The sequence below is a fragment of the Squalius cephalus genome (genome assembly GCF_949319135.1).
Source record: "Squalius cephalus genome assembly, chromosome: 11".
NCBI classification, from domain to species: domain Eukaryota; kingdom Metazoa; phylum Chordata; class Actinopteri; order Cypriniformes; family Leuciscidae; genus Squalius; species Squalius cephalus.
The window spans coordinates 29696315-29722849 of record NC_137132.1 but is presented as its reverse complement, the minus strand read 5'-3'; the positions used below and the strand labels follow the sequence as shown (position 1 = coordinate 29722849).

At 39.8% G+C, this 26535-nt stretch overlaps 1 protein-coding gene across 4 annotated transcripts in view; it reads right to left on the bottom strand.

Annotated features, from left to right (window-relative positions):
* The window catches only part of fndc3a (fibronectin type III domain containing 3A), a 97197-nt gene that overhangs the window by 48690 nt on the left and 21972 nt on the right, over nt 1-26535 (bottom strand). For 2 of the 4 annotated variants that reach the window (XM_079885847.1, XM_079885849.1), the window contains exons 2-3: nt 26240-26402; nt 7904-7979 (exon numbers count right to left, since the gene is read on the bottom strand). In XM_079885847.1, the coding sequence (XP_079741973.1) occupies nt 7904-7979; nt 26240-26362 (199 nt within the window). In that variant the 5' untranslated portion in view covers nt 26363-26402. Of the gene's footprint in view, nt 1-7903; nt 7980-26230; nt 26403-26535 lie in introns of all 4 variants that reach the window. The other 2 variants (XM_079885846.1, XM_079885848.1) reach the window with 1 other exon arrangement.

Genomic DNA, 26535 nt, shown 5'->3' with positions numbered 1-26535 from the left:
GATCTGGAAAAATCACATTGTAGTCAAAACACGCCGTTCGTTGTAGTTCTTGAAAAGGGGATTCTGTTAAATAAAATATCTCCCTTTGGAGTAAACTTTGAGCTTTGTAACCTTGCAGATCTGTTTTATGCTCAAACAGCAACATTTCACATTAACTTAAGTTGTTAAAAATTGGAAAAGCATAATAGGACCCCTTTAATAAAATATGGAGGCTGTACTATGGTAAACAATGTAAGCCTATTTCTGCTACATAAAAAAAAAAAAAATCTTGCTTTGGTAAATCAATCAAAGTTCGACAAAGTTCAAATTACAGTATTAGATATTAAGTTATAATGACATACTAACAATTATAAAATAAAGAGTCATGACTGAAGTCTAAATTGACAAAGTGAAAATTGAAAATTGACAATTGACTATTATACAATGGTGAATAATAGAGAATGCATCCTGAGATTAGTATTATTTTAGCATTAAAATAAAGGTGCTCTTTTATCTAGAGTATATCATAGTCCATCAACAAAGTTCTGGGATGACCATGGCACTCTTGTAATTGCAAAATTTAAATGATGAGATACTAAGTCACAATTATAAATTAAAAAGGGTCATGACTTAAGTAGAAATTGACAAAAGTTGGTTATGGCATAATTGAAATAATGAGATGCCAAGTAACAATTTTGAAATAAAATTGTTACAATTCGAAATTGACAAAAAGTTAGTTAAATTATGAGATCAAAAGCCACAAACATTGTCAATTTCATCTTATTTCATAATATGATTTATTACGGCAATTTTGACTTCTCAATTATGAATAATCATAATTCTAAGATAAAAAGGAAATGATTACATTTGGATATACTGTGTAATAACTCAGCATATTTAGATACAGTGTCTTAACTTTGTATGTCAAAAGTACAACTTTTTGTTATGATTTACCAAAGCATGATTGGGCTGACTGGACTGATGATATCTGTGATATAATTTTAACCTGTGGTGTCGATAAGACAATTAATCATTGCTATTACTAATGCTCATACATAAGTATTCAACTTTTTTAGTTTATCCTACAGCAAAGAATGATTTCTTTTAAAGAAATATGATATTACCAATCGCAAAAACCATGGTATTAACAAACTTTTTTTTTTTTTTTTTTTTCAAAGTCATAAAAGGGTAGGTTTTATAGTTGTTCATATAGTTTGGAGAGCAAATGTTTTCATAGAAACCGGTTGATTAATAGAGAAGTGCCAGCATCTTGGACACATATGTTGCCTGTATCTTGCCCAGTCTTCTACAAACCAAAATCTGAGTTGCTTTGCCCTGTATCTGACGTCAACGCAGCAGCTTCTCCGATGGCTACTCTGATCGGCCAAAACATTGCAAGCAAAAAACAACAACAAAAAAGCATACTAAAAAGCAGGTAATGCACAAGTATACAGAGTCAAGTGTGTGATGTCACCTGGACTATGTAATCAGGCCGTGACTGTCTGCACTTAGATGTCTGAATGTCAGAGTGGAAATAAACCAAGTGCCAGATGTGGCCCATCGCAAACAGTGTCAACGCAAGAGCAAGTACTCATGACGAGCAGAAGAGGATGAAAGAATATTGAAGTCGTCGAGGGAACAACGTCAACTCACCCCTACAATACTGTTCGAGTGTTGATAGAGGGTCTTGCTCTATGGTTACTAAGATGTTCCGTTTACTGGCAAGAGCCAAAAGAGTCCAACTTGATATTCTGCAGCCGGTTGCACAAAACCACTTAAGCTATGAAAACCCTTAGTGATAAACATTTTTATTAACACAATTTTTTTTTTTAGCTCAAGTGGTTTTGTAGACCTAGGTCCTGGTGCTTAGATACGGCTCAGGACAAGTCTAAAGGAAATCTTTTCTAGATAATTTTTTCTTTTATAAGAACCGAACTCAGAACTGTGAACAGAGTAGAAAAGAACCCAGTTATATTCATTCATACTGGTCGTGGCCATCCCAATCGCTCTGAGGAAGAAAGACGTTTTGCACAATATTTATGGCTCCAATGCATGAAAATGGCTACACATATTATAATGCCAAATTAAAGGAAACCTGAAGCAATTTGCATTTTCAATGCACAATATAAGGAAGTCACACTCAGAATAACCTCCTAAGTTAATTTTGAAGATTTATACTTATAAAAGGCAAACCACAAAAGGAAAGAGGTGGTGAAAGAAACAACTATTACAAGACTATTGGTCCATAGTCCAGCTAGTCAGAGAGCGGAGGAACGTCAGTAACGTGGAACTCTTGGCCAACATCCTACATGAGTAATGAAAACACAAACAAGAGCACGCAAATCAACGTGAGCGTATTTACAGGCTGACCGTCAATGACCACATCTAGGGCGGCAAACGTCAAAGATGCGTCAATGCCAGGATGTTAAAAGGCCATGTTATGTTTCCCCCCTCTGATTTAATTCTCCTCAAACACAGCCAACCCCCGGCAGTCTGGGATGCCTTAAATTAAGTTCTCTCTTCCCCTCACAAGGCTGCTTCTTCAAATTAAACAGACAGTAATGAAGCTCCATAGTGTGCATATGGTATTCATGTACTTCCAGCTACTGAAAACACATGAATGAATTCAGAAATAGAACAAACAACCATCTGTACCGAAAAAGAAATCAGGAAGAGAGGGACAAACCAGTTCCCTCTGGTTTATCCTGCGGATTTTAGCATTACCTCCGGCTCGCTCTTAGGTTAGGGGTTAAAAACACACACACACACACACACACACACACACACACACACACGCTCTTCCCTCGGCTCCCGCAACGGTGAGTCATCAACTCCATTCACGTCACTGACAGACAACAGCTCCCAGTGACAGACCAGTGCAAAGCAGTCCGCTCGCCCGCACGTTACTCTTCCTCATCAACTCCTTCCTCTCAGAGAGAGGTGAAGCTCGCATCTAAATTTAGCAACTCTTGCCCCCCTTTTTGAAAGAGAAGGGCTTCTTTGTCCCACAAAGACCTCGACTGCGTTGAGACGCACATTCAAAATGCCTAAATTACTGCTATGGCTTATCAGTGACGCTTGGCTTCTTTCAAAAACAATGTTTAGTTAAATAAAGCAAAAAGACAGTGCATTACAGTGAGAACATTTATTGACTCCTTCAGCAGATGACATAAGAAATGTTTTTATACTTTTCGCTCCTTTCCGTGCAATTACAATTGTTGGTGATTGGTGAGTTTAAACCTCAAAAAGCAATATTCAGAAGAAAAAAAAAAACATTTTGTCAGTCCCAATTCACTGCTTAGAAAAGAGAGACCAGTACATTGTTCAAAAATCTAATTTTCATTTATAGGTGACCTATCCTTGGTAAAGACACCATGAAAGAAAATGCACTCCATTTTTCAAATGCATGTTATAGAGTGCAATGTGAACGATTCTTCCATGAACAAGTCTTTCTTTTTTGACCTCATAACCAGGGTTTGAAATTAACACCCGCCAACCTGCCAAATGCGGGTAAAAATCAACTGTGGCTGTCAACTCACTAGCCAATTTGGCGCGATATGTTTACTCACTTTGCTGGAAAAGCGCAAATACTCAACTCGTGAGTCATCATGATATTTTAAATACAGCATATGCGCCGAATCTGCTCAAATCTGGCTTACTTGAACATGCCCGTCACTACGCAACAAATAATTTTCGCTTGTTCATTTGCATTGAAGCAATTGCGAAGATTAAAAAGCATTTGGTTAACAGAAAAGAAAGACATTGCTATTTTCCAACATCCTACATTTTCTTTGTACTGTATTGATCTGTCCACCTAAAACACATTTTTGGTGATGAGGATGAAGGGAGGAGATGGCTGGATGACAGGATTTTGTTGGAATAAGAAATGAATGTATGAAATCCAAATTTTATTTCATTTTATATATTTTATATACAAGCTGTGACAGTTAATCTGGTTCACTTCTTTTTTCTTTTAGGCTAGTAGAAGTTCTGAATGGCCGGTAACTTAATTTAGTAGCCAAATTGGCCGGTGGGTAAAAAAGTTAATTTCAAACCCTACTCATAACGTTTAATCGAAATGTCATAACTTGATCATCTGGTGAGAAAAAATATTTTCTTTGGTGGCATATGCCAGATTTCTCCAATCATTTAGTCAGTTTAAACAGTGCCCCTCCAAAATCGACTGCAAGCTAAAACTCCCACATTTCAAACACCAATCAACAACCATTGGATAGAACCAAGGCCTCGCACTACATTATTTTGAAAATCTGTTACAATCGAATGCATGTCACAATATGGAAGAAAAAAATATGTCGCTACTTCCACTTCATAACAACTTTAAGGAGTTTCTACTTCAGTCACATCGTGCTGGGCAGCACCGCCCACAAAGAACATATTTAGCTTAAGTTATCTTTCCACTTATGTTGAACATATCTTCATATGGATTGGGTGATCACCTGACTTTGTGTCATTCAGTGTTCGCTTCCCGATAAGAGACAAGCTAACAAAGTGCTAGCCGTAACTGTAAAAGAAAGAAAAAAAATGATGCCCTTAGGTTTTAAGAACAAATTGGTTACCACATCCATTTGGGTTTTCAGTCAAACGCTAATGCCGGATGATAACATCAATCTCATTTCAATGCAGCTGACTGCTTCACAAGTTCAAATCCTTGCCAAGCTAATCAGGCAAGCTAGGGATGGAACAATCAGGCTTACCGCATACAATGAGCTGGATGCTATTGTTTTTCTAATCAATAGCTTCCCAAGGCACAGTAATCTTTCAATTACAGTCACACTCCACTTCTTCCTATTGCAGCAACTGCCAATCAGGGAGGTTGGCAGTTCGTAGCCTGTTCGCACCGTCCCACACAATGGCTGTAGACAAAAAGAGCTCTTCGCAAACTGAGAGGGGGTGTAAGACATCTCATTGCAACCCTGCCGAGACCCACCGAGCACTAGCTGACTGTTGTGACTGAGCTTCCGACACATATGGCAATTATACCCAACACTGGATGGCTCTTTTAGTGAATGAGGATGTGTTGGAATTGGATGTGAATTGGAGGATGACTAGGAGACATGATGCAGTCGTGTGGAAAGTGAGTTCAGAGGGGGGTATTACAGTGTAGGTCAGTAAAACAAAGTATTTGAAAAGAACAGACAGTATTTAAGCACCTCATCCAAACCAGGAAGTACTTTGTCTGTCCTCACTGAAAGCAAAATGTTGAGATTTGACTGTGGCAAAGAGCTAACCAGCAAAAAATAATACAAAATATTGATTTATTGCTTGATATGACACCAAAAAAAAAAAAAATCAAAAAGAAATCAAAACATGTCAATGTGTGACGTTACTGACTGTCACGACTAGTTACAACAAAAATTCTGCAACTCTAAATACTTAGGCTACTGTTTGGGGAAAAAATCTAACTACAAAGTTTTCTGATAAAATAGTAATTAATAGATCTTTTTTTTTAATAAATTAATTTAGGCAGAAAACCACAGGAAGCCCTGAAATCTCCTCTTTTGTTGGTAGCCATTTTAAGCCCAAAGTATACTTTGGCCGTCCAGGTTCCGCAACGGTCCTCGTCATCAGGAGGTTCTGCAGACGTTCAGGAACACTGTCCGCATGCAGCCGCAATTGTGTGTCCGCGCGGATGGTGTGCGTACAACAGCGCATGTGCGAGTGAATTGAGCGCTTGAAAACAAAGTTCACCAGATCGTGGTTCACAAAGTTCACTTCTTATCTGCTCACGGCCAAAGGAGTATACTTTGAGGCTTTCTTGCGCGCCTGACTTTGAGGCTTTCTTGCGCGCCTGAGCGAAAGGCCGAAAAGTGCACCTGGGCCTTTAAACACTTCTCATTACGAGTTTGGGAAGGTCGTTGGTGCGTGTTGGTTTTCCACATGCACGTTATAAGTGCTGCGTATCGCTCAAAAGTTTGTTTGATATCGATACAGATACCTTGACTTCGATACCAGTTCCTGAATGATACTTTTTTCTATACCAATTTTATAAAATCAAGATTACATTACATATTACCTAAAAAAAAAAAATTGGTTTTAATTTCAGTTTGTTTACTTTTTACGGACTTAATGACTCGTATATGTCCCTGAGGGGGGCGGAATATATGCCTCGCGCTCAAGCGTACACATAAAGCTTGCCGCAAAGCACTGGTAAAAGTAGCCTAATTATTATGAATGTGTCAGGAAAAAATAGCAAGGAGACATTTTAATTGTTTATTAATAAACTAGTGTTTTCAAAGATGAAGTTGACGTTGCTGACTCGCTTTACCGCAGTATAGTGAAACGTGCGCATGCACCTTTCATTTGGATTACATAATCAGAGTGTATTTGTTTTTTTATTTGAATTGGTTCGTTTAAAAGTAGACATCTCAAGCTTTCTCATGTCTGCGAGGCAAGTATACTATATGCTGAGTTTCGGTTCATTTACGTGACGCGCTCCAGTTCTTCTTGCAGTCGAAGGAGGAGCAACTTTCTGCTCTTAAGTTTATTCCATGCACTGTCAAGTGCTTAAACAGTTTTGTTGTGTTGCCGGTCTTGGCGGTAATTATCTTGCTGCAAATACTGCATCCATGGCGATTTAATCACACAAAGACATATTGAAATTTAAATTAATCATGCAGACATAGCTTGATTGTTTTGCACCTTGTGGAGTGTGCGCATAAACTTAATTACAATCCAATGGTATAGGGCAGTGCATCACGTTAGATTAGATTGATCATCCTTTTACTGCGTTGGTCTCAGTTACTCATGTTGCCTCAAATCAACAACTCTCACTGGAAATTAATGACGTCTAGACAGAGATAGAAACTCGGGTCTGCGACTTGGACTCGATTCGCACTTAAGTCGATTTGGACTCGTGAACAAGAGACTTGACTTGAAGACAGAGACTTGTGAAAAACAAGTAATTTTGGTACAGCATTCCTGATTATATTCTCTCTTTCATACCCCACATGAGACCACGAAACAACATTTTACTTTTCATTCTTAACTCATTCATAACTGCAATATCAAACTGGGCTGCAGCACACCAAGCCAGCATTATTTAATAAATGCGTGACGCATCTGAAGGCACACGTAGCCTATACACGACCCATTGGAAAAGTGCTGTTATATAAATGAACAACAAACAACAGTAACAATATAGCCAAGTCTTACCGTGAGATAATCTTTGTGTCATTTAATTTGAAAAGCAATCAATTAATCCAAAGGGGAGCTGCGGTGTTGCAAAGCTGTCAAGAGGTTTGCTTGCTGTCTATTTTCAAGAAGTATACATTTCCATGTCCTTAAACACTGTTCATTACAACTATTAATTAATTAGCTGAAAGAACTATTGCTAAAAATAGAACAACAGCTTGAGACTTGGACCTCAAAGACTTGAGATGGTCAATAACTTGACACTTGACTTGGCCTTTAGGGACTTGTGAACATGTCTGTTTCTAGATGCTTTGATGCTCTAAATCGCTCTCGGGGTCGTAAACAGGGACCTAATAAAGACTTTTTTATAAGGGCATACCTGGTTTCACTCTATCGAGATTGAAAATTGTAGTAGTTGCATTCCATATAAATCTAAACACTAGACTAAAAGGGTAAATTACGGCATAGTTTAAACTTTAGAGGGGGCATTTGGGGACACTGAGGATTTGTGTTATTCACGATTATTTAAAAAGATATCTCTCAATTATCTGGGAACAGGGACACTCAAATCTCTCCAATAAATTTGGAGAACTTACACAGATACTGCAATCAATTACGAAGGAAGCCCCAAAGTGGTAATAACAATCATCTGAACTTGTGATTTGGCTAAATTAAATGCCACCTGTTCGTAGACTAATGTAATTATGTCTTAAATTACACAGAAATACTACTGTGTAATTTTCCAACACAAGAGGAACATCTTGAATCTTACCTGTGATACACTGAAACTGACCATCATCTCGCTGGATGGTGAAGGCCTCTCCTGGGTTTACCTGCACCAAGATTACCTGAAGAAGGCAAGAAAGATACTGTTAGAGGAAACCAGCCTATTCAGACCACTTCAAAGCTCAGTACTTAGCTAAATACATTCCCTGATTCCGTAAAATTACATAAGCTGCTTGGATGATAGATAACACCGCGCTGAATAAAGATACACGGTATCGATTTGAATGGCCCTACCTGTGAGGGCTCCATGAATAAAATCTAAAAGACTGAACTTCCTGCTGCCTTCATCTTGACCTCATGTAACGCCAGCGCAGAGATAGACATGCCTCAGTTTTATTCTAGGCTAATATATCTAGCATAAAAGTGGCCATCATTCAGCCAGGCAAAAACAAGCTTTTACAACCATCATTTTCTTGTGTGGCTATACATAACTGACACGCAAATAGATGAAAATGCATCTGAGTGCAGCAGAAAGTGGAAACACTGTTTACTGACATGACGAAAAGGCTCTGATTCCCAGAAAAAGGAGAGGAAAAACAGGAGTATATATATTTTTTTTTAAACTCCTCTAGTTTTACGATCTATGACTGCGGCTTCGAGTAATCTGAATCGTGAAACAACACAACCAATTTCATTCAAAGTTTTACCCACTCATATTTCACACTATTCCATAACATTCTAGACAATATTGACAATAAAACTATAAAAATGGCCAAATAAAGACAGCAAGAAGAGTAATATAGGGACCAAAACACAACATGTTAACACATGTCATTAAAATGTGCTAATTTACATATATTTCCAGAAGAGAAATCTGAACATTGGATAAAGCCAGATTCAAAATTCTTGTTTCATTTTGTTGACATATTAGAGTCAAAGGTTTTTACAGAGGGGATTTTGGATCTCTCTTTTTATCACTCCATTAATCAGAAAAAAATCCAGTTTCGCCCCGTTTTTAGGTATAAAATGTTGTATAAATCAGAATCTGAATGATATATGAACAAACCCCTCTGTAAAAACTTTAAGAATATAGAATACAACTGGAAAGTTTGGTTTATGTAAGTGCTGCTGAAGTGGAGATTTCTGGCTCAGAGTATGAGAAAAAACCCATTTTGAGAAAACGGCCTTTAAAGATTTGTATTGTAAAAATTCATACTTTTTTAGGGGAAACAACTATTTACAGACAAAATATCTTATCAAATCATTAGCAATCAACAATACAAACCACCTAAAACACATCAAAACTTAACATAGCATTTATGGCCTTCAACTGAACAGAACCCCAGTCAAAAACACACTCTGGAAATGTCAGAGCACGTCACGTAATGCATCTGAACGAATCACGTTGTCAGAAATTGACATCAGCCAATGAGATTCCGCTTTTAGAGTGCCCCATTGTACTTTCACGATTGGTTGCTGATAAAAAGGAAATGGCCATATTTGGATCCGACAGCATTGTACAGGAGAGAGAGAGAGAGCTTTCCAACGGTATATGTGGTGACAGCAGGATGATTTAGAACGGCAACTTTTGTTGAATTTAGGAGAAATCTACAGACGCAAATATGTAGTAAAATAAAGACCTAAATGTGTATTTCGGACTTTTTTTCACCACAAGTCTGAAAGAAGACATGTTATTGAAGACAAATAGTTAAAAATCTCAAAATTGACAAGTGAAAAAAAAACGATGTTTTTGCCTGCCGTGTCTCCCCGTAATGGCCTCTTTGTACATAAAATAAATAAATAAATAAATAAATACATTACAACCTCCATAAACATACCAACAACCTTAAAGCCACATGCCAGCAACCACTCAAAACTCATTAAGGTAAATCCATTAGGGGTGTAACAATACATAGTTATATCGCAATAAAAATGTGATGATTTGAATCATTGATGTAAACGATATCCGTCATAGAGTTAGTTTTATCCAAGGCTCAGCTTACTGCATTTATAAGGTATAATTCACCCAGAAAATGAAAATTTTGTCATCATGTACTCACAATTTTCGTGTGTATAGGAAATGCAGCTGCAGCTGCCTATATGCCTTCGCAGGTCCTACCATGCCGGTGACGTCATCAGAATTGCCAGCGTTCTTATACTAACAAACGCAATTTTTGTGTTGCTTAAAAAAAGCTATATTGATCTTTTTTTTTTTTTTTTATTTGTGTAATTTTCTTTTAATTGTCATAAACAACACGTTATCAATGTTGATTTATTTCAGTTCAGTTCATCTTTAAGTCGTTTCAAACCTATACGATTTTCGTTCACCTTCCAAACACAAATGGAGACATTTTTATGCAACCCGAGATCTTCAGTGCCTCCATTTAAAGTCCAAAGTCCATTCCTCTAAAACTTAAAGATCCCAAAAACTTCAAAGGCATCATGCAAATAATCAATCGAGTAGCCTAATCCAAATCCAACAAAAACGCAACAATAACTCTTACATCATCATCGCATCTCGTGTGCCACTGACAAGGCTGCCATTCGTACACCAAAAATGTTCAATGCGCCGTTTTTTATTTTTAGTCAACAAATATTCTAAATTTTAATTTAATTTGACAGCCCTAGTGAGTAACACTGACAAAGCCTTCTCTCTTATTTTCTTTCACTCCCGAAAGAGGCTCATCATTTGCCTAAAGGTAAGCTGGACATGTCCACATCTGGTCGGCAGAGGTTGCTGTTGTTCGTGTCACCAGAAGTCACCCGCTCTCACGGAAAATCAATGATATTAGTGTCGCTGGAAGTCGCTGTGTAGGTGGACGGGGTTTTAGCAATTAGAAGACAACCTCCTGGCAAACACTCCAACAACATGGCACTGAGTTCTGGGCAAGCACCACTCACATTTTTTTTCCGAAAAGTGCTAATTCAGTCAATAGTGAGCTCCAAACGAGTGCTCTAAATTGCTCCTTGGTAATGTGTCTGCCAAGTAATTAAATGTGAAAGCAACCAAACCAAGTAAGTTCAGGAAACTGCACAAATGTATAACTCAGTCTTATAAAAAAAAAATCTAAATAATTCTGTAAATGATAGCCCTCTACAATACCACATAACAAAGAAGGGCAAGGCAGGACACCACAGTTCAATAGACCTGGTGCAAATCGACACATTAAATCACTCAAGGATGAATGATGATAAAGTGGAGAGGACAACATCACTGGCAGTGACGTCCAAACCACGTCACTCGCATGGCTCTGAAACGAGATGGAGCGGTTGGTTCAGCGCTCATCAGAGTACAACTTGTTCCATGAAAATCGCTCTGAGTCAGTCTTTCATTGAGCTTTTGTTAAGGCACTATTGATGACACATCTGTCTCGGAGACGAGCAGGGGCACTGATCTATTTCAGTGGAGCAGGGGTCCTGATCTGAAAGCCTCCAGCAGGAAGTCATTTGACTGGCTGATTTTAAAACATATGCCACCTCGTTCAGCTCTCTGCAGTCCTGCACTAAAAGGCTCAATGTTTATGCCTTTCTCATGAGAGGATATGGAATGGGGTTGAGTCACATCAAAAGGTGCAGATGAACCGAGATAAATGTCATGCCGTGACCGAGAAATGCATTTTGCTATCAGTCAACAGTTAGAATAAACACAAGGAGAGTTCAGAAAGACATTCAGTCAAAACAACATTGCTGAAAGCAGAAAGAAAAAAAGACATTGTCCTTTTAGAGAACACACTTTGAAAATAATCAGGGATCCTGGCATACAGATTATTAAAGAGTTGTTTCTCCAGCATCAGTTAAGAATGTGTACATGTTCTCAAAAGAGTTGAACTCTGGAGCAAAAACATTGCAAATAACACGTCATGCCAAGAACAACAGGAACATGTGGCTCTCGCCTCAGCTGAGGGTTAAGAACTGACAGTCCTTCCGGAGATAAAAAAAAAACACAACTGAACGAAAGGACCAGCTTTCGTTTATCTCATTCTCATCTAAAAGCCAACAGCATCAGTCAAGAATGACAAGGGGGAAAAAAAGTCTACAAGAAGAGAATATTTATCTACTTAATAGATACAAACACAAATGAATTTCAGTCTCATAGCCTAACCTAAAAATAAGCACAGCATTTTCCCTAACAGTGTGCGTTTCAAAGAAAATAAGCGTGTCAGCGCAGGCAATTTATTTACCTCAGACTTGGGGTGGAAGTCACAATTATAGCGCCTGAACTCCCACGGCTTGGGGCTCCAACTGCGGGTCTCCCCTAACACAGCCATCCTCTGTACGTCCGTCTCACTCTCTGTTCCCATTCATAAGTGCCACCGAGACACACCAGCTACCCCTCGACTGCTGCACACACACACACACACACACACACACAGGAGCGTGTTCTCGATCGACCACATGCGCAGCAGAGAAGAGCGATGCATGAGCAACAGCACACGCAATGATGGGGGTGGCTGAGGGAGGTCTTATTGAATTAAGGTTCAAGCAGCTACATGCTGTTGCGTTCACGTGTGTATGTGAGCCCGAGCTCGCAATTACTCCTTCTTGCTCACTCCTTTGTTCTGCAACACAGCTGTTTATCCCCCCCCCCTCCTCCTCCTCTCCTCTCCTCTCCTCTCCTCTCCACTCTCTGTTACAAGTCTCATATACTGCATTATTGACACATTCTCCAGGTCTCGTTCCTTTGCCAACATGCAGTTTTAGACAAAGCAATGTATGTTGTGTGAGAAAAGACTGAACCTTCACTTACTGTAGCCCGCATCTCCCTCTCATCCAGCCACAGCTGCTTCAACAGGCTGGCCGATATTTTAAGGTATCTGGTACCCTCCCGGGGGTCCGAGCCACCCTTCTCCGGCTTCACCCAGTGCTCATGAGATTGTAAGGGCTGCGCGGTGGGTTCGACACATGGGGGCCTGCGTGAACTCTTCACCCTCTTAAGCAAAGCGAGAGGAAGGGATATAAGTCTCGCCTAAGTGCGCTAGCTGGAAGCCGTTCACAAGATAACCGGAGCGAAGCCCATGTTTGCACTCTCCCTTTCTTTTTTTTTTTAATCTCTCCTCCTCTCTCTGCAGTAGATGGATGACTCTCCCTCTTCTCTCTCTTTCTGGCTCCAACTCTGCCTCGCCACCACCGCCAGTCTCCACGGCAACCCCTTCAACAAATAAGCCCTGGCGATGTCCGCAGCGCGCCACCAATGAGGAGGACAGCTAATCGCCTGTGTTACGCTCGCGAGGGGAGGAGGACCACGAAAAGGAGCGAGGGAGGAAGGCCACGGACGAGTGGATACAATAGCTCTTTCCACCGAGGGTTTGTAATTCTCACCTTTCCCTCTGTGCCTTACCGGCATTGACTCGTGACTGTTCTTTGGTGAGCGTGTGTGTGTGAAAGCGAGTGAATATGGATGTCGTCCAGACTTTACAAACCCACCTTCAGGTAGTGCCAAGTACTGGACTGGCATGGATCCAGCAATTAAAAACAAGGATAGGGGTCCTTAAGTTATCCTTGACTTCTTTGTTCTGCGTTTTGCTTTGGTGACAATAGTGAGGGCGCACCGAGCGACACGCACTCATTCACAGACGGTCACTCACGCATGTCCTCCCTCCTCCTCCTATCCGTCTTCTTTCTATTCTCCATTCACTGAGCGACGCTGCTTCTATTAATACCATGATCGATGTGCACGGATATGAAGTTCAGGTAGTGTAACAGCTTCTTTCGCACCTCTATTACAGCAGTGTGTTTCGGTCCTCTTGCTGCAATAGACAGCACGGAAGAGAGGTGCGAAAAGTAGATGCATGAATAGAAGTGACACCCATATGGATAATATGAACCTACCTGTTTTTCTTTGAAAATGATCAATTAAGCCCGTCCTTGATGATACTCAACATAGAAGGACTGGGAAAAGAAGACTCAAGTTTCTTTGACATTTCTCAGACTACAGAAAGCCGTTTTTCTCAGGCTAGAAAAACTTCCTCTTAAGATGGGAATGCCCGAAGGCAGAATGTTCTCATATACTTTACCTGTGTGTTACAGTCAAATCCAGAGTAATCAAACAAGACATTTGTTTTCCTTAAAGCCGTAAGAAAGAGTACATTGGTTGGTCTACGACTAGTTGGTTAAGGATACCATTTAAAATTAAACCGATTTAGTGTCAAGTTCGTCAGACTCCGGTCAGACATGTGACGTCCCTTAAAAACATTAGCCCTTCAATTGGGTAGCAACAAATAAATATGCCTTATAACCAGGATGGGAAAAAATAAATAGGTTCACTCTTACCAGAATCAGTATTATAACGCATATAACACAAGATTTTGACCAAATGTATTAAACCACAGGAAAATCTGCCAGTTAAATGGTTTAAAGTAATTTTTCAAGATATTTTTGGCTATTTGCGCATGTAAAACTAAACCCTTGGAAAACAGTTTTTTTTTTTAATGGGTCAGACACATCCATTCTAATTTAATTTAATTTAACAATCTTGTCGGTTAACAGTTAATGATCGGTTAACAAGCGTTGATTGTCAGTCAGGAAAAGAAAAAGAAATAAACATCCCTCGGTTCTACACTACCCTGCAATTTCTGCTGGTTTCAAAACATACGCTAAGCTGCAAATTCCCTGACATTCTTTTTCACATAAATGTAATGCTTTAACAGTTGGTGACATATCCCTATTCCCATCACACATTCGGTTCAAAGATTCAAAGGTATACTCAGAATTTGGAAAACAAGCTTTTTTTTTCCCATGCTCCCTGGGCTTGGACCGGCCTGCAAAATGTAGTTAAACTAGAGATAATGCTATCTCTGAATACTTTTAAATCTCTTCTGCAAAATGTTTTAAAGGTGTCTTGCAAGTGCTTTTCTTGATTTTACTTTTATTAATTATTATGTATGAGTACTGTTTATTTTTTTGTTTTTTTTGTGGCTACCTCTGTGTGAAATTCTTTGTGCTGCCGTCTTGACCAGGTCTCACTGGAAGAAGAGATTGGGACATCTAAATGCGATTTTCCTGGTTAAATAAAGGATAAAAAAATAAATTAAAAAATATCCATGGAAAACCTCTAATTGCAGCACATTGCCATTGCAACTAACCTATTTAGAGTGAAATGCCCAGACTCAGTTGTCAAGTCATGTTGGACGTGTCAATGTCACATTTGCGGAGGCCGCACTATTTTAATTCATGATTGGTTGACTGCCAAATAAAAATAATAAACAGAACGATAAAATAACGTTATTAATCGGTTAATGGCAATTTCAAATAAGTATTTCTGTTCAGAACGGTTAAACAATTTCGTTTCCGTTTTTGTTTACGTTCCTTGAACGAGTTCAGAGCCCTGCTAATAACTAAGCTTAAAACCCATCACAGTCCCAAAAAAAACCTACAGACTACACAATAGCCGTGTTTCCATTACCCTTCAAATTGTGCAAATTGAAAAAACGCCGAATGGAAACACGTTAATTCTGCAAAAACTCCAATATAATCGCAAAAAAGTTGAGGTGCTTTTTCAGGCAATTAGAATTTTTTTATATGCCGTAAAACAAAAAACGGCAAAAGAAACCATTTACAGGTCACCTGACGTAGATGGCGCGGTCTGTTTTGACAGAAGACAAGACAGAGTTCTTCATTAAACTCATAAAAGACAAAAGTATTATGGGAATACTGGATTCTAAACAGGTCTTCAATTTTGAACTTTGAAGACCTTGAAGTAGATAGGAGGAAGAAACACTTCATATGTGCCGCTCCCAAGTATAAGGGGATTTCCTTGCCATTAATGCTTGGATAACACACCTACGTCTCACCTGTTAACAGGAAAGAGTGTATGAGACCAAAAGGAAAGTGAATCAAAAACATATCAATGCTTTCTGTTCGATTTAGAGCCATTTATATGAGAGGCTTAATGGAAACGCCATCATGTCGCAGTAGTTTTTTATCGACATTTAGAAAATATCACAAAAGTTTTGTGCAAATCTGTAATGGAAATGCGGCTAATGACAAAAATAAAGCTCAGTGAAGGCGATTTGATGCTCAACAGTAATTGTCTTTAAATAGATTGCTATGGGGTCACATCGATGCTGCTATATTTGCATTGTAAAGTTGTCATGTCATGATGCACGGTTGCTTCCACAGTCAGCTTGGTAAAACCCTCTCCACAGTCCACACCTAAATTAACCTATATTAAAATATGAAATGATATAAATCACCCTGAATTATCCAAATACAGCTCTATGAGGTGTTCATCTACTTATTTTGCCTCTATACATATTCAAGCAAACTGGCAGGCAATTTCTTTAATATGTTCAGACTATAAATTGAGGCAGTAAAATGTCAGAGATAAGAGATGTAGTATCCAGGTGGTTGAGTGACAATGATTTGTACGAGCAAAGATTAGAGATGGGAACATTGTTGCTCTAATGCGTCACGACCAGGCTGAACTTGCCGGGTTTAGGCACAAGGCCATCAGGAGCGGGGGGGGAGCGAGAGTGATTAGCAAACACAGCTACAGTGGTTAGCGCTGGCTTTATTACCCTGGAGATGGGCCAGTGGTGCCGTTGCGTTCACGGCTGTTAGCAACTGACGTCTGTGCTTCTCCGATGAGTCAGGGCTCAGGTTCCTCACTATTTGTTCCTCTTTAATTGTTTACCGTGTGACAACGTGGCACTGCAGCTGGGCTGACACGAAACAGAAATATGTGACATCGAAGAGGAGCCTCTGGATGACGATGCCATACAGGAATAAGCAAGAACCATGAACACATAGGTTCACATAGTCTCAAAGTAAATGACTTCAAGGCAGAGGAATAATCTCAAACCTGTTTTTCCAGTGGTTTCCAACTTTTCTATGGTTTAGATGGCACGGAATATAGTTCAATAGTCTGAAACTGCTGTGTTTCCTATGTTCTTAGCATTAGTACAACTGCAGCTAATGCCAAGCTAACTGAATTGTGTCAAAAACAGACATACATAGGCCTCTGGCACTTTGCGTTACTGTTGCAAAGCAAGAGACCTCAGATAGCTCTGGCAGAAGAGCTTTACAGTGAGACTGTGGGAAGTATTGATTTACCAAGCAAAGAGCCTCAAGGCATCGTGCCTTTGGTAAGAGTGGGTGATGCTGTTGTTGGTCTAATAAGGGTTTTTGCAATAGTGGTCATTTCTTCCTCCTCCTCCCTTGACTTGCTCTCTTCAAGCCTGATGTGCCACGCAGAAGCTAACGCTAAATATTTTTAGCTTAAATAAAGGTGTTAGCGGGGAAAGTGATGGTAAGTCATTGTTCAGTACATTTGAAGTACAGATGGTTATCTATAGGAAAAGCTATTTGAAGAGGCCGCTTTATAATGAAACGGTACATAAAGGTTTGGATAAAAGTGTCAATAGTAAAATGCAAAACTGTGACAAGATACTGATCTTTGACAGTCAACCTGAGGCGCATACAATGTGTGCAAAGTGCGACCTTAACCTGTGACGAATCGAATATGTGGCCCCCAATCCAAAGCCTGCTAACATCAAAGCTGGACTAATATCTGCAATTTGTATTCCACGACAGACATTGCAGGTGAACCTAAACTATAGGTGAATGGGAGAGAACCAGCATTGTAGGGAGCCATTGTGTGAAAGCAACCTCACCCTTTTTCCATGATGGTGCAGACAAGAGTGAGAATTCAGCTCCACAACAGTGAATGGGAAACGGTTACTTGAGATGACTGTCAGCTCTACAAAGAATTGTCCATTTTCTCTCCTATTAGGTGATAAGTGAGACACCCACAAGAGAGAGGGAGAGAGACAAAGACTGAAACTCATTGCTATGGAAACATTGCTTAGTTCACCAATGAGCACAGGGAGGAGTAACGTGTGTGTGTGGGGGGGGGGGGGGGGGAGTGGGGACAAAGGGAAAGATTAATGTTTGGTTCAGCCATTTTATGGTTTCAGAGGGCACGGCTCGATGAATGCCCGTAACTCAGGCACTGCGTGGTATTACGGGCACGACACATGAATCCACCCCCAGCTCTGGTCTTAGGCCCAGCTGTGCGTCCCCTGTCCACCTCCTCATGTCAGGATGGCGTTAAGCAGAGCAGGAGGGTGAGGGGGTATTCACTTTCATTTCACCCAACTGACTCACTCGATAAAAACAGCCTCATTATCCACATCATGTGGGGGTAATTTCTTTGTGTGCTTAAAAGCCATTTAATGAAGCAGAGTAATGCATTCCTAAATAAAATGGAGTTCAGGGTTGAGTAAAGCAAACTATCTCACAATAGGGATGTGCGCATCAACTAATTTGACAGTAATTTAAACTGTTTTGTATCCCACAAGTCGACTAGTCTAAAAGTAAGAACCCCTCTAAAGACTTGTGTGTATAAGATCCATTTGAAACACTCAATGAATCAAACAGTCAAATCCCAATAAATGCCGAGCACTTGGCAAATAAAGCTGATTCTGATTCTAAAGCTCAGTTGTTTTTTCGGAGCTGAAGTGATAACGCGATTTGCTTGCTTCGGCTAACTTTGGCTGTGCTGAATTACGCATGACTCTAGTGCAGCGGTTCCCAAACTTTTTTTCCTGCGCACCCCCTTCTATGCCCCAACCGGGTTGGCGCACCCCCAATCCCCACTTCAAAAAAATAACGCAACAAAGCTTTGTCTTATCGCCATATAAAGACTCATATTTAATCATGCGCAAATAACCAGAACACACATGACAATAACAACATCAACAAAGTTTCAATATAATGCAACAAAGCTACGCACAAGCTTCCACTTTTAAGAGGACGAGTGACAGACACAGGCTCAGTAACAGAAAGCACGGTTATTTTCAGCCGCGTAAAAGAAACATTGCAGCAATATTAAATGACCGTAAATGACCGTGGAGCTAGCATCATCATCATCATAACACAACGGTTATGGAAATTAGAACGACAGTACATTGAATTAAATTGCAATGAAGTTACAAACGATCCACAACACCAAAGAGAATAGGCTCCGAAATAGATTAAATAAATAAAAACGAGGATCAATCTGATACTTTTCAAGTGCGACAGTAAAATTAGCCTACACACGATCCACAACATAATTAAGTAACAAAGAGCATAGGCTCAAACATAAAATAAATTAAAAGAGGATAAATTACAATCGATTGATCGACTTTTCCACATCTTTATGGTATTGTGTGTGTGTGCTCGCGTCTCATATGAGTTTGTGCACGGAGAGTTTGTGTGTGTGTGCTCGGGTCACATTGAGTATGTGTATGTGCGCGAGTTTGTGTGTGTGTGTGCTCGCGTTTCATATAAGTATGTGCGTGGAGAGTTTGTGTGCGCGCGCGCGTCTCATATGAGTATGTGCGCGGAGAGTTCCGCGCGTCTCGTGTGTGTAGAGTTTGCTTGTGTGTGAGCGACTTTAGGTGTGTCGTTGTGCATTTCATATGTATTTGTTTTATCAAAAACTAATAAATTATAGTTTTTTTATTTAAAATAAAAGGAAAAGGAATTAACAAAGGAAATGTTTACTGTTCATGTTTTTTTTATTGTATGGAAAAATCCCACTTAAAAAAAAGAGACCGCCATTACATTTTTCCTCTCGCGCACCCCCTGGTGGTAGCTCGCGTACCCCTGGGGGTGCGCGTACCACACTTTGGGAATCCCTGCTCTAGTGGAATTATGCCAGTTTAACATGACAAAGCTTACATAAAACTTTTCAGTTTAATTTCTAATTCAAAATACTCCCGCATCTCGTTTGCCTTTTGAGCGGTCATTTTTGTGCTCTCCACGACAGGAAGAAAACGCATGGAATTTGTGATAAAATGATTAGGCCATACCTCTTAATGTATTATTTTTCCAAGTGTTCTGCTAATGTATTATTTTAAAAGTGTTCTGCTATTTAAAATGCTTTTAAATATAAAATGTAACAAAGTTCAAGGCGCATGGAAGAAGGAGAACCGGTAAACGGAACTTTTAAAATAAATAAAACGAAAGTAAACGGCAGGTGCTTCATAGCAGACTACCGCCCATACATTGACAAAACCAAGCGGCAACCTTTCGGTCTCTCTCTTGAATTCAACACAGAAGTGACTTAAAGCAGGGCTATGCAGTTTCGGCAATTTCTTCGCTGTATTCTCGCTTTTTGCTCGCAGGTTTCTCTATAGAGCTCCCCCTACAGCTTCGGAATAGATATTTGACAACACTGTCGAAAAACTCGTTGGCGATTCTCAGATACCAGAGGTTATAGATCAACGACATCAAAGCAGATGGGACATTCTTTAAAACGTCTTCTTCATTCGGATTCGAACAGCGTGAGGGAGCGCAATAATGACAGAATTTTAGCAGATTTTTTTGCCGTAAAGCAATTCGTTACATCGCGAGACCTGATATCACGCGATACTTCCAGACGCCAGCTCAAAGTTGCAAGGGTGGTTTTTCCGCTCACAGACGCTTGGGGGGTGCGAGACGACCACCATTCAACCCGAAAAAAAGTCATATAACTATTCCAATGACTCCGAAGCTGTTCAGTTAAGGTAAAAACCTGCATAGTTCACCTTTAAACTGCAATTCATCGACTGACTGCTAGAGACAGGCTCCAAAAGATAGTAAATCCCTTTTTTCTTTATAACTCCTCAGTTTAAATTATATTCAGATGCATAATTAGGGCGTGGCCACTTGAGTGGCAGGTGCATTGCCGCTGATGTCACTACTACGTGCTGCCAAGATGGCAACGGCCAACTCCGCCCACTTTGGGCTTCAAAAATGCTTTTCAGAAACCTACGGGTGTCGTCACGGACACTACGTCCATATTTTTTTACAGTCTATGGACTAAACGCAACGTAAACATCCCAGGCCTGGTCTTTTCTCATCTTCCACTGTTGTCACGCCTCCTCTTATCCTTCGGAGCTCCTGGGACTCCAGACTGGTGCAGCACGTAGTGACGTTCATTAACACTTGCGCCACCGGCCTCACTTCGTTTTCTTCACCGTAACATTAACAACACAGTAATTTGAACTATGAAATCTTGTGCATTTTCTTCCGTGTAATCAACTATTGTTTTCAGTGTCGACTAGTTTTGCACATCCCTACCTCACGATACCATATACATTGTGAAACAGTGATTTTGTAAGTGGATTTAGAATAAAACTGCTAAGAGACGCTCAGAGTATTGGTGAGATAGACTGAACCTTCAGGTTTCGGCATCTCTCTTCACGTCGTTTTTGTCCAGGATGGCGAATCATAAAAAGCTCTGACAGCAATGAGAAATGCTAGTTTCAGAGTTTTCTCCTTATTTAGACAACCAGTTGCTTTACTAATTGAACTGTATAGTAAATTATATGCACAAATGAATAAAATTAAGAACAATTGACATACATCAATATCCATTATAATGGAACAGCCCTAATTGCGTTTACATATCAATAAAAGTAAACGAGAGAAAAGACTGGCTTTCGCTTCGACTTCCTGTTAACAAAAAAGAGTGTATGAGACCAAAAGGAAAGTGAATCAAAAACATATCAATGCTTTCTGGTCGATTTAGAGCCATTTATATATATGAGAGGCTTTTCGGCACAACTAAGATCACTCTGTTCTTATCCAGCACAGGCTTCCTGTAGAGTGGCCGTTTCTACTCTGCCAAGAGTTTTTGCTCTTAAGGTAAGCCTGGCTGCCCGGTGTGTGCACGTACAACCAGAGTGTTTGAAGTCCACATAAAAACCTGAAACGATCCAAGGCAGAGGGAGGAAAAGACTTTAAATGAAAGCATAAAAGGCCTCTTGCTGGGAGGGAGGGAGGAAAGGGGGGTTCCACCAAATCTTTACAATGAAGAGAACAGCTGGGCACCTGGGCACCTATTAGTAAGTATTGATAAACAATGGCCTGATTCATCTTGTTCTGGCTCTGGCACAGACAAACAGGCAGGCAGGGAGTAGAGAGGAGAGGAGAGACATAGGTGTAGGTAGGAAGGGGAAATGAATAGAAACTGTGATTCATTGTGCATGTATTCCACTTTGCTTTCATGAGAGAGCAGCAGCGATATTGCCACACTGATATTTCGCTTCCCTCAGTGCAACTGCGACGTCAAATGCACAAGTGCTACGCGGCACACAGTAGGAGGGAGGAGGGAACCCGGTTACGGAGTGAGAGTCCAGCGGGAAAGGTCAGGTCAGAGGTGCAAGTCATCATGGCACGTTGTCACTACTGTTTTCGCCAGGATGCGTCACTCGGTCCAGGGTCACGGAGACTCAGGGTTCCTTCAGTTCTGGTGAAAACTCATTCCCCAGTCTCTCTTACACAAACACACCTCATCGAAACACAGACCAGGAGTCATTCGCTTTACCTTGAGCTCTCCCAGTTGCAAACATCAAACACACACCTGGGAAGGCGTGATTAGTTGTAGGAATAAAAGGCCACATATGAAGAGAAATGCCAAAGGCACAAACAAAGACGCTTGCGTGGTAATTATCACAGAGCTAGCCCTGGCATTTCACACTGGTAAAGACTCATTTGTATTCTTGCACTGCTGTGGAGGCTTGACATGAAACCCATCATGCTATCTCTTGCATATGTGGATCTTGACAGGTGGCATCTACCTGTTCCCTAACGGAAGAAAGCGTCTGCATCCTAATATTGCTTTCCATTGCGTCTAGACACCAAGAAAAACTAGGGTAAGGCATTAAAAAAAAGCAATATCATCGTATATATCCCATGCTCTACAGAAGCCATTTCTATCAATGACTCCAACCATTGCAATTCTCCAACCTGTGGTTTTATGAATGAGGAGAGCAGAAGGTGATAAAAATGAACGGGGATAAAAGGGGTCATAGGAATGGAAGATTGGAGCAGGGGACGGTGTGTATGCATTTTCTGCCTCTTTAAGTGCTCAGTGGACCAAAGGGAAGATTGGGAAGGGCTTGTCAGGTGATCGCTGCAGGGAGTTGAAAGTCAACAGCACGCTATTAAAAACACGGCCTTGCCGGCCCTCGATAGACTTCCACTACATGTGGTGGGTGAGTAAAACATCCTTAAACAACTTCCACCATTCTTCAGACTTGAGGATTTAAATCTTTACGAGCCTGAAACAATGGTTAACACTTATCTGAGTGCACTATAATTTGCCAAGCCACAAGTGTACATAAGAGTGCATTTACTCATTGCAATTTAAGGTAATTACCAATGAGATGGACTGAAATTCCACTTCCTAAAAACACACCAAAATATGACGCATTCAAACAAGGTGAAAGGCATCATAGTTTCTCCTTCTTTGGAACAGCAGTCACGATCACTAAAGAGAAATCAGCCTGACGTTGGTGAGAGTGACAGCAGTAGCACCAAGCCTTGTCACGGACACTGACTCTCGCCATGACAGCCCCAGGGGCGACGGACGGACAGCTCCTCGCCTTGGACTTTACTCCCACTATCACACTTCTCCGTGCAGGGTCAGGGTCAGGGTCAGGGTCAGTGACGCAATGAATGCCCAGAGCCATTAGAGCTGATGCCGACACTTTGAGAGTTAAGCCACTCCTCGTCTATGATGACGGAATGTTAACAACATCACAAGAACAATTGCTGTGCAGCAATAGAACTCACTAAATTGTCATTGTAATGATTTTTAAGCAGCATCATTTATTTAATAATGCGCTGTCAGTCATTGTAAAACTTCACGGTTTTACGGACACCGGCATGTTTGATACAGTCGCTATGGTTCGTTAGAAAGCAGTTGTGACTTCAGCGGTTTGATCATACAGCTGAATGAACATATTCAAGCAGCTACTTTAACCTCCTGAATGAACGAAACATTTCAGGATTCACACTTGTAAGCAATTGATGCTATAAATCCCCAAAAGTGACTGTGAACGCAGCCATAATAAACACCTTTCCTAATTAGGCCTACACTGCATAAACCTTATCTTTTGTCATAAATAGTATACTTAGGTAAAACCTCATACATCGATTAGTTACGGTTATTACTTTTTGGTAAATTAACCAAAGGATTAATCATCTACTCAGAAAATAAACAATAGATTGGGGGGGGGGGGGGGGTTACAATATTCGATTAATCTAAAAAAATAAAAATAAAAATAAAAATTGATGGATTAATCAATTAAAAAATAAATAAAAAGGATCCATAAAATTAGTTCAAGCCCTAAATATGTATTTGCCCCTTGTTTTACACCACGTTCTTATGCCCCGATTATTAAATATTAACTAAGATATAGACAGCCAGAGATGCGATGATCAAGATGTGCAGCTGATATCGATTACAGTTTCCACGTCACGTTAAATCAACCATTATGGATTATTTAAGAGTTTTAAGAGCTGAGCTGCTTGCATGTAATTGAAATGAGCTACTATAAAACATGCAGTGCAGTGACTAAATTTAGACAAAATTCGATTTTACTTTAATTGTGCCGCCCTATTTATTCATTAATGATTTAATTATCAGCTTTTCATCAACTCGTGAACCTTCTGCAGTTCCCTCATCGTTTGGGAAACCTGGTGTCACAGTTTTGTGTATTTGTTCATTGCTATTTTTATTATTACTATTATTAGTAGTAGATAATTTATTACAATATTTATTATAGTAACTTAATTGTATTTATTGAAATATTGTGCATTTAATTCGTTTATTTATATTACATTCTTTGTCTTTTCATTGTGTTGGATGTTGGTGATATATTACTTACTAGATGATAATCTTAGGTAATATTCGGAGCTATTGAGGAGAACACGTGTAATATTAAATAACAGTAGGACCTAATGACAGGAGACTTGAAAAGAGAAGTGCTATGCCGTTTGGTCGGGAGTTATTTAATAAATCTTTCTGAATTATACTCCACCTTGTAACCTGCTTTATTATTATTTTTCTCACGTCCGAGACGCTGTGTAAGCCTAAAATAAGCTTTTCATTTTCGTCATACCTCTTCCCCCTCTGAACTGCTCAGTCTGGTCTTGCCGATACTGCCCTATGCTGTATTTATTTTGGATTATATTTATTTGGATAATTACCTAACTATTGCAAAAGTAAGTCTGAAGTCTTAAAAGAGGCTTGTGTATTTTTCGCCATCGAATATGACAAAAGAGTTGCAAAGTCAGAGTAACCGGTTTGTTTGTCACGACTCCATAATTCTCAGGGCACAAAGTACCAGCATGCCATTTTGCATGTTTTAACACTAGAACTACCAAGGCAGTCATTTTGACTGTTTTAAAATTTTGCAATGTAATAACTTTGCTGAAATAAAACCCATGTAACTATAGGACCCTGACTTTTCCTAAATGTGTCTATATTTTATTCTATCATTGTTATTTTATTAAAAGACACAAAAGAGTTTTGAGTATTTCTACCTTGAATGGCCATAACAATCATACTGACCATATGCATACAATTTTCATTGTAATTTTACAGCATGATATTTTTACTCACTAAAACAAATCAGTTCGTTTTCTCGCAGTTTATTATATTTTCATATTCTTTTCCCGTGACGGATAGATTGACTGTTTTGGCCAGTTTGGGGCATATGCGTTTCATATGTGCCCATAAAAGTTTTACCTATGCATTGAAATGCATATTGGCGATGTTTTTGTAAGTTATTGTATTCTAATATCCAAGGATGAATACATTTGTCATTCTACAAAGATAATAATAGAAAATTTATCACTTTCGACTTTGTATCTGTAATTACAATAGCTGTTCTGTGGTTGTCGATTAACTAATACATTTTCACATAGGCCTACATTAGAGTTAAAATGTAGTGTTCTGATGTTTATTATTACCTATCCTAACATTACAGATCCATTTATTCTTAGATTTGATATAGTTTATTGAAATTATATGCAATTATACCATGGTCTGGGTGAATACTCGATTCTGATTGGCTGCAGGGTGTCCGTTAAAAAGTGATAATGTACACCTAGGAAAGGCGTCCCGTCAATTTGCCCGCTTCGCGTCGGACGGTTCACGCCTCCGCGTCGACCATTAATTTCTGTTAATGGACACCTCGAAGGGCATTATCCCTTACATAACGTATGAGCGGTCAGAATGACTACTATGGCCATTATAGTAGTTATAGAATTCCGGTAGTTCTGGTGTTAAAATGCCTAAATACAAAATATAAGTGTTAGTATTGCTAAGAAATAAGCTAGGAAAATATATATTTTATTGTAAAACTGCTGAATTTAAAAGATTGAAAATATAAGATTACAAAATATAAAACAGAAATTTTAGAAATATTGACATACATTCTCATATCAACAGACAGACCTGGCTTAGCTTTCTCTCCTGGGTTCAGCAGAACCAAATAAGCGAGTCTGTCATGAGAAATTATTTCAGCAGAACTTCAGCTGTTTGCGGAGTAGAAAATTGCTTTTCCTGCAGAACATAGCTCAAGGACTTGAGGGAGGAAAAACCGATGCCGACTTCTCCTACCTGTTGTGGTCCGTCTCCGTTGACGATGTTGGGCGGGTGCGGAGGGGGTGGCGGGGAGGTGAGCATTGGGATGTCTGGGCTGAGCAACTGGCCGGACTCCAGTGGGGAGGTGTGTTCAGCCATGACTCCCTCATCCACACTACAGGAGAGGCACTGCTTGCTCCTGAAACCACAAAGGATTCAATCAATTACATGTACATTTCAAATATTACAATTATGAAACATTACATTTTTCACAAACTTGGAAATTTACGTATGAGATTTTAGCTGGATTTTGACAATGCATCACATTCTAT